We start from the raw sequence: 18,947 nt of genomic DNA, 5'->3' as shown, positions 1-18,947 counted from the left end.
TGAAGGTCAGCTGGGTTTAAGTTATCCACTATCTGTTGATAAGCTTAAGTAACTCCAGTGGCTTGCCACTGTAGTTTTCTTTTCCAGGAACTGACCTGGCTTTTCCTTATCTCTCTACCTGTCTTTGTTCTATAAATATTTCTGATGAGAACTTCAGTAATTTAGGCAGAAGTAGCAATTTGCTTGCCTAGAACACACTGGCATCTCTCTCTGCTCCCCCTGCCCTTTCCAGGAGATGTTCTCCAGCTCTTTGGTCACAGCAGCCTCTTTCAGGAAAAGGGGACAGATTCTTGTCAGCAGTTTGGCCATTGCAGTCCTGGGTTCATCTAGCCTAGTAGGTGTGCACTGCCACACTTTGACTTTTTGGGCTTTACTTTATCCTTCTGTTTCAGTTATTTTCCCAGTGCTCCTGAGTGACTCAAACTTGCCTTTGGTGTTAAAAAAAAAAAAAAAAGGAGTGGACCTAAAGTTAACATTTGGAAATATAGCACTGTTGTAAAACCAGTATCTGGAGTATTCAGAGTATTCTTGATTAAGGAAATATAACCCAGGAGAAAGCCTCCTTTGGCAAATGGTCAGAAGCCTGTGAGATTCATATGGCTTGCTGGAATGTCTGGTTTGTCCTTCCAACCACCCTTGCTTTTTTCCCCAGTTGGTATCCGTGTTTATTGCATTTATTATTTCCAAAATATTCCCCTAGTATTTTGCTAATGGTTGGATGATGATCCTCTTACAGGATGGAGATTTCTTTATTGTAGATGTCACATCTTTCATTTCTTTACTAAGTTGTGCATGGCCTTCTGTGAGTTACCAAACAGTGTTTTTTCCCAGAAAAAAGAATAACTATTTTCACAGGTTACCACTTTGCTATTCAGGTGCTATAATTGCTAATGTGCTTCTCAGAGCTGGAACTTCATGCTTACAAAACGTCAAGATTCAATTTCAGTTTAGCCAGGGAAAAGGCCTAGGAGCTACAGCTCCTGCCCTGCCCATTGCAGCTCTTCTCCTTTACTCACTCCAATGCAGCTTTTGCTACCAGAATGTCTATTTACAAGTGGAGATTAGGCTAAAAACCTAGGTAATAATAGGGATTTTATAGCCTTTTTTTATAAAGGAATTCTGAATTAAGCACGTGAAGCATTATTCCCTTGGCCAGTGAAGGTGCCCTAAGTGGCACATCTGTTTCCTACAGCTGTTTTTGGTGTCTTTGCTTCCATTCAGCAGTCATCAAAGCCCTGCTGGAAACCCTAATCACTCATATATCTGTTGGAGAGAAACATTTACAGAATACACAAAACAGTGAATTAATGCAGATACTGGGTTCTACAAATCATCAGCTTTAAGTTTTGTTCGTTCTGATATTTCCTCTCATTAAAAAAATTGGAGTGATATTTTTCTTTTTTTTTAACTTCTGACAGATTGAAGACTGTTTCCAGGGGACCTGGAAAAATGCAAATTATTTTAGCCCAGAGTTCATTTTCTAGCAGATACTATTCTTCATTTTACTGTTGAGTGAGTAAGCAACAGTTACCTACAGTCTCATGGGATATTTTTTTCTATTCCCATTAGCAGGAACCTCTGGTGGTGGTGGGGGGCTTTCTTCTCCTGCTACTGTAACAACTGAAGATAAATTTAATGTGGTCCACAATCCAATTTATACTCCCCTGTAGCAGAAAGAATCTGCTCTGTGACACTGAAGGATTTGTTTTTTCCCAGCTGCTGTTAGTGGAATTTGAGGCTTTGAGTAATTGGGTTGAAAACCATCCTTTGAGGTAGGCATTTTATCTTCTCACTTAGGCATTACACCTTCTACCAAATCAGAGCAGTACATAGACAAATGTATTTGAAGAATGGCAGAATTGATCTAATCTTGTAGGTGACATATAAAAATACCTGTCTGTTACTTCTACTTGTATAATAGTTATAATCAACCAGCATGGTGATTATCTGATTATCTATTTTAAATTTATTAGTACTCCTACAGATAGAATAAGTAATTCCATCATGATTGGGGTTATTCTTTTGTTTAATTAGTAAAAATACAAATTTTCTGTTCAGAGTTTGTCATACAGAACTTTTTTTTTCCCCCAAAACATGATGTCCTGTTTCTTAAATCCTCTACTGAGTCAAATTCAGTATTATTTGCTGTGTGAAAATGAGACTAGATGCTGAAATTTACTTTTGGATGGTATCATAGTCATGCTCAGAGCACCAGTAATCCGTCACTGGGGCATTGGTTTTGCAGACTTAGGCCAAGTCTCTACTAAAATATTATGCAGATGAAGGTCCATCTGGTCTGACAGACATTCTCCTGAGCCAGACTTGCACTTTTACAGTTAAATCTGTGCAAGAAGCCTGAAGCACGGTGATAGAATTGCATTCAGAGTTTGGCTGGGTGGTGGATGCCATCCTTCACTCAGCACTGGGTGGGTGAGTGAGGGCTCTGATCCCCAGGGCTGCCTCAGCAGTGCAGGGCTGGCCCTGCTCTGCTCTGCTCCAGAGCACGGTGCTCGTGGGCAGGGGCTGATGCTCTGCCCACAAGTGTGCCAGCATCCAAGGCAGCCTCTGCAGCTCTGGCTGTTACCCAAGACAGTTTCTTTCCCCACTTGGTTGGCTGGGGCACACAGGGCCTTAAGTAACTACAGGGATGTACTCAGTGAGTAGTTAGCATGGGATATATACATAAAGTTTCAAAACCAGTGTTGGAGGCATCTCAGTGGCATAGTTGTTTGTTTCACTAAAGAGGAGCATCATGGATCTGTTGCAGAAAAAAAAAGTACATATTTATTTTAGAAGAAAAACACAAAGGTGCTCAGTGTATTAAGCTGGGGGTTGGAGTTAAATGTATCAAAGCTAAATGAACAAGAGTGAAAGTATTTTACTACATGTTAGACTGAAAAGTGATGTGGGTAAATTGCTGGCACACAGCACAGATTACTGTTTCCTTTTTGTGCTTAACTGCACTGTTACTGCACCTTGGGACTTAAAGAGCTGTCACTGAAAGTCATGGCTGGGTCAAATGCATGCTCTTATTTATGACATGCAGCAGGGTGTGTGTCATCCTAAAAATGTTTTATTGACCTCCTAAAGATGTGCTGTGCATGGAGAGTCATTTTCACAGGATGTAGGGAGGGAATTTTCTCTAGTTATTAATTTCTGAGTCTTACCACAGTGATAGTTACCAGTGTACAGGAGATGCTGTATCTGATTGATGTGCAGATTTCATGCTTTCTTATCCTGCTGCTCAGGAGTTCCTGGCCTGCACTTCTACCAGCATAACTCTCATCTTAAGAGCTATGCCACCTGCCAGAGGTTCAGATTAATTAATTTTTTTGTCAAGAAAAGGCACCTCTCTCATCATTTCATTTCTAGAAGAAGCCTTCAGATGTTTTCACTTGTCAGCTCTCCATCCAAGATATTAAGAAGGAAGGGTTTTATTGTGACAAATAAGTAGAACTTAACAAAATGAAATGGTGCTGGTCTGGATGCAATCTGTACTCAAATCTGTATGGTCAGGAGGTTTATGGTTCTCTGGATGTAAAGGATATGTGCTAATACTAAGACTGGAGTTATTTCAGGGTAGTGTTGGTGGACAAGCGATGCAGTGTCTGTTACAGAGTAGATACTGCTGCACTTTCCAGAGGCAGCTCCATCCTCAGCCTTGTAGCAGCTGAGGCAGGAATTCAACCTGATTTCACCCAGTTTACAAGTAAGGAAGCTAATGAAGAGTATTAGGTTTTCAGTACTGCTTGGATTGTGACAAACTGGGTTTTCTTTCCTACTGGACCCCCTGGTTTGTGTGGATTTTTTGTCTCATGGAGTGCTAGTGCCAATAAGGCCTCGCAGACATTGTGCAAAGAGTGCTTCCGAGAAGACCCATGAATCATCTTTCTGTTCTGTAGGCAGATACATCATTGGTGAGAAGATAAGAAAGATTTGGGCATACTGATTTCTTTTGCATTTTCTCATGTGCCCAGAATTTAAGACTGCAAGGAAAGGCTCATGGTATCTTTAACAAGCACAAAAAATGGATGATTGAAGCTCTTAAGAAGCTTCAGAAGAAGTTTTCCCATAGATCTTGACAGTTTAGATGCTCTAAATGGGTTTTCAGACACCTACCTTATGATCACCTGTGTGCTTGGCAGACAGTTGCATGAACTCTTTTTTCCTCTCTCTCTCACTGTCTCTGTCTTTCTTTGCAGAACTGATTTGCTCATCTAGAGGTAGGGCAGCTGGATTTTGGGAGAGTATCTGCTCTCTCAGGGCTGGTCACTCTGGTGAAAGACCTTGAATCAGACTGTTGACGCAGAGGAGGCATCTTGCCCTTTGCTCTCTACTCTTCTGGTTGGCAGTGTTTTGAGATGAACTGAGCTTTTACTATTGAGCAAAATAAAGTTCCTTCTCCGCTGAGGGACAGAATTTTTTGTCCTCAGTCCCAGATCCTGTGACTACAAGGACAGAGTATGCCAGGCTCAAGGTTTGATAGGACATAGTGCCAGCACTTAGTTATGCGTGCAGAGGAGCAGTTGCCACAAAAGCAGTGGCACTCAAAACGTGGTGCAGGCAGACTGCCTGCTTAAATTCATGGTCACTTGGCAGCAGCATTGTGGCACAAGTGTCCTGCCAAGTCATGAGCTGGCACACTGCCCTCCATTTAGACTGGGACGGTAGGCAGCCAAGTGACCAGCAGCTGTGGCTGTGAATAGCAGGAGGGCGCTAGTCCAAGAACAACAAGAAGAAAAGCTTCTTCTTCTGCATCTAGAGATTTTGTTGGCTCTTCCAGACATGTCTTCTCATTTCAAAAGGATCTGGAGGGTGCCCTAATACAGCTGCCCTTTTTGAATCCTGTCCACTGGGATCCCCCAGTTACAGTATTCTGCATTAGCTCATGTTGTTGCCCAGTCTGTGACTGCAGTAGACAGAAGCGTGTTTGCTTGAATGTATAGAAATGAAATTTGCAGCTTTGAGGAGAGGATTCATTGTTTCTCTGCTCCCTTTGTTTGAGCAGGACAAGTGAAGTGACCCATAAAAATTTGTCTGCATCCTGCAAATGGCTTCTACACCAGCTTTCCTCCTAATGGCTGCATGAGGATTGGTTTTTATCTTTAAGGATGCCAAAGTGCTTGAATGAATGTAGTTTACGGTTTTTAAAGAGGTTGACAGATGTCAACGGGGGCATCAGATTGCTCATTCTTTGTACAGCCCTTCAGATAGCAGAAGTGACTCTCTGTCCCCATCCAGTTCTACACTACAGCCTGAAGATGTGATCTGTCACAGGCAACCTCAAGCACATCCCCCAAAATCCCCACACAAACAAAAAATCTGAAACGAACTCTGGAAAATAGCACAAAGTCAAACATTAAGTTTAATGCTGGGGTGTGCACGCAGAGGTCCCACTTCAAGTGGCAACATGTATAAAGCTGTATGCTCAATGTACTTAGTCAAATTGATGGGGTCAGGGTAGAACAAAGTCCACACAAACCCTGCCTATGGAAGCTCAAGGGCATCACTGTCTCTGCAGCCACACTTCTTACATGCTGAACGCAGGGAAGTGATCTCCCCTAGTCTGTCATAGAAGGTTAATGTTGTGGTACAGTCTCATGATCTATTTAAAGGCATTTCTGCATCAGCCTCCGAGATCTTTACCCCAGCATCTCTCATTAGCTGTCAGTCTGGTGGAATTTCCTGGCTTTTGAAGTGGATTTTCCTGCTTGTGGTCAAAGAAAATGGCAACAAGGACTTGGGAGAGAGTGTGAGCCAGACTCCCTGCTGACCGCAGAGCTTCCCTCGCCATTTGTCATAGAAATACTCAAATAGCTTTCCAGCCAAGTCTCTGAGAAATAAAAACTTTACAGCACTAGCATCTTTAGACTGTGTATCTCAGAGACAAGTATTGGCAGCTGGGTCTGAGCACCCACCATGGATGTGATGCCTCTCACCATCTTTATCTTCTTGTCTGTTGAGAGGAACAGTAATGTCCCTGGGAACTGTAGGAGCACTGCTGGGACATGGCATTAAGGAGTACTAGATGTGCACAGGGACACCTCCCGGCCCCTCTCAATGATTCCTGCTGTGATTTCTCTGCTGGCAGCATCCTCAGGGGGCTGGAGATAAGCACTTTGCTCAAGCAAAACCTAAACTGCGGATGTTGGCCAGCTGCACGCAGCTGGACCAAAGCTCCATGCATCTTGACAAAGAAGCCAAAACCAAGTCCTTACACAGGCAGAGGCTCGAATGAAACTGAAATGATTAGTCCCCTCATGCAGCACCCCAGCTTCTAGCAGCAGGGGTAGACATCAGCAATTCTTCATGCTAAATAACTAGGGCACAATGAGAGGATATAAGACTCAAGTGTCTTCAAGGAGGAACTGCAAGATGATTAATGCTGCAATAGCTGCTTAATTACAAATGCATGTTGGTCGCCAGATGATATCTAGGCTGAATTTAAGGTCTGAATCTTTGCCTGTGAAATATGATCTGGATATCATTGGCGTGACAATGAAGGATATGTGTGTTGATAGCTCACTGGGGTAAAAAAAAGACTAAGTGTAATGGTTTAGAAATACAAAGTCTTAAGATACCATGTATAGGTTTTAGTGCATTTGATGAGACATTTAAAAGCAACTCTTTTTTTTTTTTTTTTTTTTTTTTGTGAAGAACTCATTTGGAGAAAAAGGAGAAGTGATGCAGCTTTGTCTGGTTACCCAGATAAAACCTGCAAACATAAGTATATCTTGTGGGAGCCTTGGTACTCTCAGAGTTCTGTTGAGTTACTTGCTTTTGTGATCTTTTGAAGGGTGAGGCCAAGGCCCCAAGGCTGTTGGTATGATTATCCAGTAATACCACTGTATTAATATGTCTGCATAGTTTGTGAATTGTAATCATGACTTAAATATAGCTCCTTGCCAGGCAGAGTGAGGCAGCGGGTGGGAGGCTTGCAGTGCAGCTAAGCGGGGTGACTGGGGGACATTTCCTGCTCTTTAGCATTTTCCAGAGCTTTCAGCAAACACCAAAGTCCATGTCAGGGCTGCCCTGCAAGCACAAAAGTTAAATGGGAGCTAAGAGTGGCAGGCTGCATCAGCTCTTTGAGTGGCTTAGGTGTCTTGAGGCAGGTGTGTTGGTAGCACCATGAAGCATTCTTTAGAGTTGCTTTGCTCAGGAGTTGGTGAGAGAGTTTGTGGTGGTCTGAAAGGCTGGGCACAGCCTGGTGCAGCATGGCTGGAGCACTGCAGTACCTCAGGGCAGGGATGGAGGTGGGCACTGCAGTGGAGAGTTCTGTAGCAGGGCAGAAGTGTTGGTCTGTCCATGGTTTAATTTGGTTAATACCATGTGTGTACACGTTGTGACCTATGAGGTCAGGAGGGGGTTTCCTTTGATTTCTTGGGGATGTTTGATGGGAGTCTGGTGCTTTTGTGTGTGGAAGTGAAGGTGTAGGACTAAGTTCCATGCTGGTGTGTAGCCAGCATTATGATTGTGTCATGTTGTAGTGTAACTTCACAGGTTCCTTCAGTAGGGGCACTGGCCTGTCACTGGTTCCATACGTGTTCTTCAGGATAGTACAGGGTATTACAGCAGTGCTGTGTAAGTCACTATTTGCAATACTGTACTGTGTGCAAAGAGGAAACCATGATGAGTTGTTTCTGATTATGATTTGGGTGATATCAGTAATTCAGCTTCATCTGCTCTGACTTAACTTTCAAAGCAACTATATATCTTATCTCTTTTTACTTTTCATGATGCACAGATCTAACCACTTGTCAAAGAAATAAAGATTTGTTGAAATGTTAGAGTTATATTTTCAAAATTGGCATAAACAAAAATTGGCATAAACAAAATGTAATTTTATACTTAATGCTGTAATTGTAGTGGAGGGTGTCTGTGAGGGCATAACCAAAATAAATTTTAGCATAAAAATCTTTAGAAATAAAACTTTATTCAGTTTATTGATTTAATTGCCATCACATTAACTGTTTCCTCACTTTGATTGTGCAAATCTTGGACAAAGTGTAGGTAGATTTAATTTTTTCCCCAGTTGCTGTGATCTCAGTCTGTGCAAACTGCAGTATAAATGGATGGGATTCCTTTTGAGCCTGCCCCTGGCCAGAAAGCCAGTGAGCATTGACTCAAAGCTGCCAAGAGAAAGAAGGAGAAGGTGTTAACTCATCCAGGGTTTAAATGGGTCTTTTCCTGGCACAAAATAGCCTGGCAATTTGACATCAGCCACTCAGCAGAGCAGAATAGGACAATGTCATTGCCCATTACAACTGGTACCAATTCAACTTTTAATTTCAACGTGCCAGCAAAATAAGAGTAAAGACAGGCACCCTTCTTTTACTTGCTACACCTGTCTTTGTATCTATGGAGTTTGGACTATACTGATTTTATTTCTTTGAATACAATGCAGCAATTTTCCATGCCACTCTTTATAGCCTTAGGAAAATCACACATGTTAACTGATTAAAGAAAATAGCATTGCTTGGGTGAATTTTTCTGTAGCAATAGGTAATGGGTAGTCTATTATAGTTAATAGTACCTGGACAGTTGTGATTTTGTCACACACAGCCACTCAGGCTGCCTGCCTGTTTTTCCAGTACTTGTTCTGGGGGTTTATTGTTGTTTGGCTAGTTGGTTGCTTGCCTTTTTTTTTTTAATCCACCGCTCTCATCAGAAAATGGAAGTCACAACATTTTCTCATCTGATTTCTTATTCATTGCCGTCTCCTCAGCCTGCCAGTGTGGCATTACACATGTTATTAGTAAAAGAAAAGATAAAAAATGGAGGAGCAGAATGACATGAAAGACTGGAAGGAGAACTGCTGTTGAAGTCACTTCTGGACTGACTGTGGTCGGCTAGCATGAGTGGGATGTACATCTCCCCTTTTTCTCCTCCAGCAGGAGGCCACAGGCTTAGCCTTTTGGAATCAACATGTTCTTTCTCTTTGCTGAGATTCAAATAAACAGAAATTAGGAATCTTCCCTTCATAAAGCTGCAGCCCCCTGAGCCCCTAATTTTACCGGCCTTACTCAGAGCTTGTACATCTCCATCAGCTTTCATAGATCATGCTTCAATTTTGTTTCCTAAAATACAAGTTTGAAAGAAGCCACTATTGTCCACTGGAAATCCAGACAGCATTAAAAAGCTAAGGCAGTTTCTCATATTTTATCAGTTGTCCCTTGTTCATTGTTTCTTGTATTTCTATTCATATATTCCTGTTTCTAAAATCTTTCTCATTCTTGTTGCTATGGTAAAAGCCTGCCTAAAAAAGAAGAATTATAGCAGCAAGGTACACTGACCTACAAAATAATCAGAACATAGTTGCTCTGTACAAAATGCTGCTTTCAAAGTAGCTGCTAGAAAATCTTGAGTGAGAAAGGGAGATGGCTGAAGTATAGTGACCATGTACATGGATCTGGATTTAGTGAAAACTCCAGTTTGTAAACAAAATTGCTGCTTCTGATCAGTGGATCTGTAGAGCCAGTACCCCATACACAGGATTCTTCCATGACTGCAATATTAGCAGTAGTAGACACCTAAAAAAGTGGTCTTGAGCATCTGTTTCTGTTGTTAACCTTCCAGCTCTGATGTGATTTTCTCCTCTGTGTACATGAATGTCATTGATACAGTGTTGTATTACAGTGGCTCATCCTTGCTGGAGGCACAGTTTCTTTTCCAACAAACTGATTTGAAATGAAGTGAAAACCAACCCGTGAATTTTTTGGTTCACCTCCAAGACTATAAAAATGGATGGTCTCATTAATGATTAACACAGCAGCTGGTAGCTCACAGGAGATCTGGAAGAAAATACTGCAATGTCTCCCTCCTCCAGCAAATATATTGGTTAACAGTTTTCTGTGCTCGTACTACCTTATTTTAGTATACACATTTGAATCCCAGCAGAGTGGATCTCTGCCTTCATACCTGCTCTAAGATCAGTAAGGATGCATTAGATCCTAGTTGTATCAGATAATATTTTGTGGTGTTATTAGTGCTTAGTGGTTTGCATTTCCATGTGATGTTAGTATGACTTTTAGAATGCTCTTCTATTTGAAACTATGCTGTGGGCTTTGAAGATTTCCAGGATCTTGTTGCCCACAGCATGGTTATGTCATTAAGAATCAAGTAAAATTTCACAACAATTTTGCATTTACATGAACACCACTTCTGGGTGTTTTGCTGTTGATAAATCCTTATTATAGCATTAAACTGTGCAAAAAATATACACATATATTATTGTCAGGAAGTGTTTATACTACTCCTTCTACTCCACAGTATTGGAGTACACTGTGCCCGGGCAGCTGACAAATGTGTAATGAACTCTAAAGAACCAGAGGGATCTTTTTAGACTAAATGTTCTCAGAATGTATTTAACTGGTCAGCTAAAAAATCACCAACCAAAATAAAAGAAAATCAAAAAACCCAGAAATCTCTAAAATAAAAACCTTATTACATAGTAATTTTGCATATGGCAAAAAGTGGTAGGTTATCTGGAGGCTTTTCTTTATTGCTCTAGAAGAGAACTGTGAGCATCTGTTCTCTTCTACACTGAGATTCTTCTAAAATGATTTTTTTTTAAATACTAAAAAGTATACTATAGTCTCTGGAACCTTGTGCAGAGGTGCAAATTTTCAAATAGTTGTCTCTAAGTATAGGTACATGTTTTGCTCTATATTTGCTGTAAAACGTTGTTGGATGCATGTATAGTACACCGGTTCCTTCCCTGGCAGAGATAGGGCAGACACAGAAACTCACCTGTGCACAATTACAATGGATAGTGCCTCCAGGGTTTATCACAAGGTTGTTTCCATGGTGTACATGAAGACAGAACACCTGACAGTCAGCAGGCTGATCCTGGCCCAAAGGCTGCTTGTTTATCCAGCCATTCTTCAGGGCAGCACCACACCTTCTGCAAGGAGATCACTCCAAGTGGAATGTTGTGCTAGTGCCAGTGGCCAGAAGAGGGATGGGACAGGAAGGTGGAGACTCACCTGAGCCCCAGCTGTTTGTAAGACAGGCAGCACGTGGAGGGATGAAGCGTGTGGTGGCAGAAGTGAGAGCTGACACTGTTGTGTCCCACCACAGGACCTCAAATCCTGCTCCAGCTGGTGTAGCTGTGAGGATGAAGTACACTGGAGTGTTTGTAATTTGGTTGGTAACATTCAATTAATTTGCTTTCACTGACCTGAGTGGATATTTGTTTGTTTCATTAGAGATCCGAGCTCAACTCGTTGAGCAGCAGAAATGCCTGGAGCAGCAGACTGAGATGAGAGTGCAGCTTCTTCAGGATCTGCAGGATTTCTTCCGCAAGAAGTCGGAAATAGAGATGGAGTACTCCCGAAACCTGGAAAAACTGGCAGAGAGGTTCATGGCAAAAACCAGGAGTACAAAGGATCATCAGCAGTACAAGTAAGAGAAACCTGCTTGTGCATATCACCCCCCTGTTGTACCTGTTGCTGGTTCAAAGGCCTGTTTAAAATTTCCAGCCCTGCTTAGCAGCACAGCAGGTCTCATTGCAGCTGAAGGTGGATGTGTGCCTAAATACCAGTGTTGATGTGGCTCTATGCAGTTACTCATGGCAGCTTCTGACAAGTAGTTTCAGTTTCTTAAAAGTTGAGTTGCACAAATACTATCCCTAACCTACCATATGGATTTTAAACTACCCAAAATACCGTATCTAGAAGAGATGCAGAGCTCCAAAAGCTTGAAAATGTGTGCTCATTTCTAGTGGAGTCGGTAGGATTTTGAAGCATCTGCATGAAGGTCAGTCAACATTACAACAGCAAAAAAAAAGACAACTTTGGCCAAGAGTGACATTAAGAAATAAAACTATTTTGATTTATTGTTGCATGTGAACTTTTCTGCATCTTCACCTCTCTGATTTCTAGGAGTAAAGATGATGTGAACGTTATGTGTTGTTTACAATTTAATGTATCCTTTTAATGGCAGAGTTTTGTAACATACAGTGCATTTTCTCAAATGCTTCATTTGCATCACTTGCTGACATAGTCTCATGTGGTTATTTTCCTGACTTGAGCTGATTAATGGATGCCTGTGTCTGGCTCTGATATGCTTAGGGATTTAGAACAGTATTTTGTGTTTGTAAAACTAAAAAATAATTTTCCCACTGTTCACTCAGTGCTGTGCTAGAGATACACAGATAAAACTGTTGTTTCAGGACAAAAGTCTTTTCCAAATAGATCTGGCAAAGGAAAGGTTAATCAAATACAGCTTGAACAGTTCAAAGAGCATTAATATATATTTCTTAAAATTCGTTTTAGTGACTCAATGATTCTCTGTAGTAACCAACTTGTGCATATGTCACCACTTCACAGAGAGCCCTGACTTTTATTCTGCTTGTGGCAAAATCTTTTTTCCTTATGTTTACAAACATCTTTCCTTGTTCTTAAACATGTTAAATCCAGACTGGCAGCTGTACATGGGGGTTATGACTTGAGTTCTACCTTTGGCTTTGCTCTTGCTGTTCTCTGCTTTGAGAACAGGTTACTGCAAAAGTGGTTTTAGTTGTTGGTCCCCTGAGCTGTTCCCACCATTGCCCCCAGAGCAATCAGGAAGGTCTGTGGAATCAGCTTCGGGACGTACAGAAGCAGCAAGAGCCAAGTAGTATCAGCATGGCCCTTCAGGAGTGCTCCTGTTGTCTGACCTGGCTGATAAAAGCCCTTGCTGTGAAGTAACACTGTTAAGATGTCTATCTGAAACAAATGGAGGAAGTTTTCTTAACTCCTGATTCATAGCAAAGCAAAGCACTGATGAAAAAGAAAATACTCTTCTCTGTTAATCATTCCTTGTTGCTTTGATTCTGAGGGTGAGAGCTGAAAGTAGATGATTAGATGGGAATTAAAGGCCATATTTCTAACAATGAGAAGAGCTAATTATTAGAAGAGTTAGCCAAGAGTTGCGAGAGTTTCTCTCAATTCATCACCACTTCTGCCTGTTTGATCCTCATGTGCTTTATCCTTTTAACTAAAGGAGAATCCCTGTAAAAGAGGGAAAAAAAAAGAGCAGCAAGTTTCTGGAGCAGTTAGTTGGAAGGCAAACTTTATACTTAAATGTCAATAAAATCATAAGACAAATTATATAAAGGTTTTTTTTGTCTGTGAAATAGTTGTGAACTACATGTATTTTTATTTTGTCTTGTGTAAAAGAAATGAGAAGTCATCCTTTATTTCACTTTTTGCTACATTAAAGCTGGGAGTGGGCCTGCATTGCAAACAGTCTGTCATGGGAATTCAGAATTGGATCACTGGAAAAAGTCCAGTCCTGCTCTTTGTCTTGTAATTGACACATCTAGGACTAGCAGTAGCAGTGTATTTATGAATGCTGTGGATTTCTGAGCATTGCTCACAGAATATGGATGCTTGAGACATTTTCTTCTACTTCATCAGTTTATCAAATCCAATGCAGTGAAACAGCTACACCTGCAATTCTGCTCATTAAGAATTTGGGTTGTGCTTCCAGTGCTTGTTTATTTCTGATATCAAAAATTAATTACTGTTATTCTTCCAGGATGACCTTTACTGATTTTGAACATTTACATGTACTCCATCTCTAAGCTTTGTGGAAAGATATTTTATACTTTTAAGTTGGCTTGCAGAGTATCCATGCCTCATGGGACTTGAGTGTGTCTTCAAAGTCATCTGAGTCTTGCCTAACCTGAGTTATCCCAAGAATGGATAGATTGTTCAGATGCAGATATTTTTATGTAACAAGTTATGACTGTAAATGTCAGTGAGACGTTTCCGTTAATAACATTTCATTTCTATACATTATACATGTGTGTATCTCCTTCCTCAGGAAAGACCAGAACCTCTTGTCACCAGTGAATTGCTGGTACTTACTCCTGAACCAAGTGAGAAGAGAAAGCAAAGACCATGCAACGCTGAGTGAGATCTACCTGAACAATGTGATCATGCGATTCATGCAGATAAGTGAAGACTCCACCAGAATGTTCAAGAAGGTAATGCCTCTCCTGCAGCCCTCTATCCAGGCTTATAAGATGCATGAGGCAGGCAAAAGTGTCCTAATAGATAGCATGTGAGGAGAAGATTCAGCACACACAGCATAAAATCTGTTTTAGCATGCATATAAATTCTTCATGACTTGTCTTTTGAAGCAGATACCCAGTGCTGAAATGCCTGGGATCCTGCTGTATGTGCTGGTGACCTTAAGAGCTGAATCACAAATATCCAAAAAGCAGGGGGAAAAGTCTGTCCTTGTCTAAAAAGCACACTTGTCTGTCCATGCAGAAAGGAAACAGTTTTCACTTACGTCTCCCAAAATAGTAACACTGTATAATTAATTATTTTTAAAAATAATTTCATTGTGAATGAAACAGATTGAAGGCAAAGCAAGGATCTGCTTCTTAGTCCCTTGATATAAAGTTGGTAGCATATGCTGCAATTCTCCTAAAAGTGTTTCCTTTTCTTCCTAATATTAAATATGAACATATACTTTTGACAAGTATTTCTATTAGAGCCTTTAAGTGTTGTCTCTGTACATGTTTGTCCTTGTCCACGACTGTTATGTATTTTCATAACACATGCATGGTGTGTAAATCCCTCATGTACTAATCAAGCGCTCTAAGCAACCTTAGCTCAAGATCTACATCATGTGTTTGCAGGCATTGTTGTTCAAATGTTTCAAAAGAAAAATAGACTATAAATGCATATATATTAGTCACAGCGGGATGCTGGTAGACAATCAGCATACAAAACAGTTCAAGAAGAGTAAAGGTTAAAAGATGTAAATTGTGTGATGAAATGATAGCAGCAGTACCCAAGTTAATGTTTTCAGAACAGGGACTTGGTTTCACATATACCCAACCATAGATAGCCCTGGGGTGGGGAGAAGAATCATTTAGGGACCACATCGATTGTTCTTGGAGGAAATGAAAGTAAAAACTTAAACAGAACTTCCTGGTATGCATTAAAACCTGTAACAGGGACAGAGTTGAAGTTTATAGTTTCTCAATCAGTAATGGGTAGTTCATATAATATGTCTGACATGTAAAACTGTAATTTACTGACCACTCAATTTAATGAAATGGAAGATAGTTATAGAAATTGATCCAATAATGAGAAAAGTGATTTGAACAGGCTGCATACTGTCTATGTGCAGATACCTCAGAGTTCCAAACCAGTAGAATTCTTTTTTTAATCTGGAATAGTTTTCCCTTTGTTTATGTCTTCTTCGATAGGTGTGCATTATTAGACAAATCTGTTTGCTTTCAGCATAGTTCAGTTTTTTGACACTAGAAATTTTGCTTTTTCTTCCCTTTTGCCCAGGTAGACTATAAAATGGTATATTGTTAAAGTTTTCAGTGGACAAGTGTATGTCCTTTTATATTCACTCATAATTTATTAATGGAGATTGCTGCAGCTTCTCTCTCAAAAGGAGGAAAATACATGGGTATTTTCAGTGTGTTAACAGGAGGCATAACATCTCCCTGATAAACTTGTCTCTGTCCTCCATGTTGTTCCCATGCAGGTGCAACATTTCAAGTTTTCTCTTTCTAGCACAGGTTCTTGAAGAAGAGCTAGCATCTGTTCTTGCTTTTATATTCCTAACTTGGGAATATAAAAGGGGAAAGAAGAGCAGGGAAGTTGAGGTGGTCCTGCCATGCATAACTCGAAGCAGACACTAGTAGAGCCCAGATCCTGAGCAGCCCTTTGCTACCTTTCATCAGGGTTTGCCAGCTGACACTCAGCGTGGGAGTGTCATGTCAAACAGCTGATAGCTGAGGCGGAGCGTGGGCAGAGTTGAGCTAAGCAAAGGCTCTGTGCAGGGATCTGAGCCAGTCCCATAACTTAGGGCTTAGGGGAAGGGTGGCAGGAACACATGCAGCACCTCAGTGTGGTACAAGTGAGCTTCGTGGGCGTGTGCACTCAATGTGGCAATGCTTGTTCACCAGTATCAATTCTGAGCACACATTTTTAAGACATTCTGAGCCCCAGTGTGCACAGTTCTTGCTATGGTGCTTGCTGCAGAGTACTGGTGATTTATTTGCTGTTTGTTCCCATGTGCAGAACTGATGATAAAGCTCTTCCAGCCCAAACCCTTCCATGATCCTGTGATAATTTGTGTGAGATGTGAATGAGCAGTCTAACTTAAGGCACTCACAGAACTGCATAATGGATGTTTACTGGGCAACAAAAAGATCAGATGAAAAACACATGTACTTTGCTACAGTTCTCTATGCAGGAAAGAGGTCACAGGGGCAGAGAGAAGGTGCACTTAGAGTGAGAAAGGTGACAGCCAACAATGTCCTCCATCAAAATCATATTCTCCCTGAAGAAAATGGCATTGATTTTGTTTGAGAATTTTTAACATCAAATAGCATATTTAAGCAATTTCTGTTAATTTCTGTGATTCTGCAGATTACTTTCAGAAAAAAAATGTATTTAGAATAAAATAGTGTCGGAGAAAAGTATAATCAGTCTCAATAGGTGTCATATCCCCGTGAAAGCATATGGAATTTGTTCATTGTTCACAGATTTTGGATTAAAGTAGAGACAAATCATGTCCTGCAGATACTTCTACTCTGGAATCTGATCATACTATTGTGTGAAATATGTACTGTCTCTCTAAGTAATAAATATTAATAACAAGTAGAAATATGAAGATTTTAAAAATAGACTAACAAGTACATGCTTAGTGTCTTACTGCAGTCCACGGTCAAGAGCAGGAAATACCTGTACTCTGTTGGTTGCACACAAGAGCATGTAATGTCTACAACTCTGTGATTCTATAATTTACAAATACCAGCTAGTCAAGCTTCTCTGTATTCAATTGTTAGATCTTTCAGTTAGATATCTTACAGCTTATTAATCTAATGGTGTTACAAATCACTACTTTTACCTTGTTTTAGTTCTCCATCAGTCCTGTAGCAGCAAGGTGCTTTACTCCATTTCCAAGTGTGGAGAGTAAGTACACACACCAAGCCCTTGATCAGAACAGATCTTCATTGTGCTGCTCTGAAACCTCAGTCTTCCTGCTGCAGAAGGGGAAAGTGTCTCAGGGTGGATTGCCCCATTGCCCCACAAGCAAGATAAGGAGATAAAACAGCAGAGTCGTAATCACTCTGAATATCTTGACTCTTTCTACTTCCTCTTTTTTTCTCCCCCTTTCTCCTTCCAAGAGGGTGGGACTTCCCATTCTGCTTCTCAATGGTAGACAGTACTGACTTTTTCCATCTTGCTGGTGGGCGTGTTTGTTCTCAAATGAAACTTTTCCATGAAATGAGCCCAACATTTTCTAGAGGAGTGTGGCTTGAATTTGTATCTTAAGATTGACTCCAGCTTGAACTGTAGTAAAGAAAAGATCCTATAATTTCTTCCTTTCCCAGCCATGCTTTCCATTGGAGTATTGTTTTGTTACCCCTCCTGTGTGAGATATAGCACAAGCCATAAGTCTGTAGCAGCACCTTTCTCTTCTTGTTCTGTAAAGGTGTGTGCAGTAGCCAATGATGATCTGGTAAAATGTAGTGATGAGGGTGTCCTTGTTCCTTAGGCTTTGTACCTTGTCCTTGTCTCAGTCTCTCTTCTTCATCATTCTGTTTTTCCTTTGTGTGCATTTATGCATCTGTGTGTCTGGGTATTTGGATTGTTTTGGGGAAGTGATCCCTATTGGCTCTGCCTTACATGGTCTGAAGGGACTGGATGTGCTGTATTCAAGTACCTGATTGTATGTGGCTTTGGTGTCTAGTCTGGCCTCCTTAACATGTTGATATTAATTAATTTTGTTCTTTCAGGAGCTATTTGTCATCCTTTTTTTCCAGGGGTCAGGAACTGGCATCTGTTTAAATGTACTAAATGCAAGACAAAGATAGGATCTAGTACAGAGATTTTGTAGCATTTGTTGGGAGACATTATGTCGGGCCTCATACTTTCAGATAGGCACCTAATCTCTTCTTTTTAGTTGCTGGCATACAAAAGCAGTAAGATTACTGTTGATGCCTGCCCTTCATGCTGCACATAAAATTACAAAAATAAAGTAGTGGAGTTCAAACCTTGCATACTTACACATTTCTTCAGGCAGATGGGGTAGCTGGCCTCATGGGAACAATTAAAGAATAAAGTAATAAGGAGAAATGTCAGGCGGAAGGGAAAAGTATTATGCAGAATATTTCATGCAGTGATTCTGGTTACCCCAGCAGTAATAATCAACTATATAAACACATACTCACAAAATCCTTAAGCAGATTTGTATATTTATAATTTATAAACATGTATTTTCCTTGGACAGAAATCTACATAAGCCAAGAAGAACATATCTTCCAATGTTTACAGTAAAAGATGCTGGAGAAACCAAGCACAATAAATATTTTAGTTCCTTAATCTGGCTATTAACAAGGAATATGACTACCTACTGAATCTGTTTGGTGTTATACAGATTGTGGCATATAAATTTTTTGCATCATTTTCTTAAACATATAAATGTTTAAAAGGATAGCAAAGCTGTTTGTTGCTACAGACTGGCAAGTCTGGGAAAAAATTTTACTGAGTTGGCTATGTTAGTGTCACACAGCTCATGAGACCTCCATAAAAGAAGGGTTTGCACTTCACTTCCCACAGGGACCAGCAGTGGACTTATTTAAAAGCAATAGGCACAGAATATTTTCCTTAAATTATGTTAACTGAGCAGTGTTGTATAGGCTAAATACAGACACTAAAGAGTCCCAGGAAGAACTGGACTGATGCTTAAATTTCAGTTAAAATAAACAAGAGTAAAGCTAGAGTGCCAAATTATACTTTAACTGAAATGTATGGACAAAATTTTAATAGATTTCAATGGAAAGATATTAATGTGGAATAAAATTTTAAGTTTCTCAGACTTTTATCCAGAAATACAAATCTTGATAACATCAGTAGGAGCACTGATGTTTTGAAAGTTGAGCACATACCAAAAGGAGGTTTTAGGTATGTTTGCTTGTG

General features: G+C 40.4%; 1 protein-coding gene across 2 annotated transcripts in view; it reads left to right on the top strand.

Moving 5' to 3' along the window:
- SRGAP1 (SLIT-ROBO Rho GTPase activating protein 1) overlaps positions 1 to 18,947 on the top strand; it is a 138,680-nt gene that overhangs the window by 56,135 nt on the left and 63,598 nt on the right. For both annotated transcript variants that reach the window (XM_058804456.1, XM_058804455.1), the window contains exons 2-3: positions 11,208 to 11,403; positions 13,810 to 13,972. In XM_058804456.1, coding sequence (XP_058660439.1) covers positions 11,208 to 11,403; positions 13,810 to 13,972 — 359 coding nt within the window. The remainder of the gene's footprint in view (positions 1 to 11,207; positions 11,404 to 13,809; positions 13,973 to 18,947) is intronic.

This window comes from Ammospiza caudacuta, chromosome 5 (assembly GCF_027887145.1).
Source record: "Ammospiza caudacuta isolate bAmmCau1 chromosome 5, bAmmCau1.pri, whole genome shotgun sequence".
NCBI classification, from domain to species: Eukaryota; Metazoa; Chordata; class Aves; order Passeriformes; family Passerellidae; genus Ammospiza; species Ammospiza caudacuta.
This window is presented reverse-complemented; position numbering and strand designations above follow the sequence as displayed.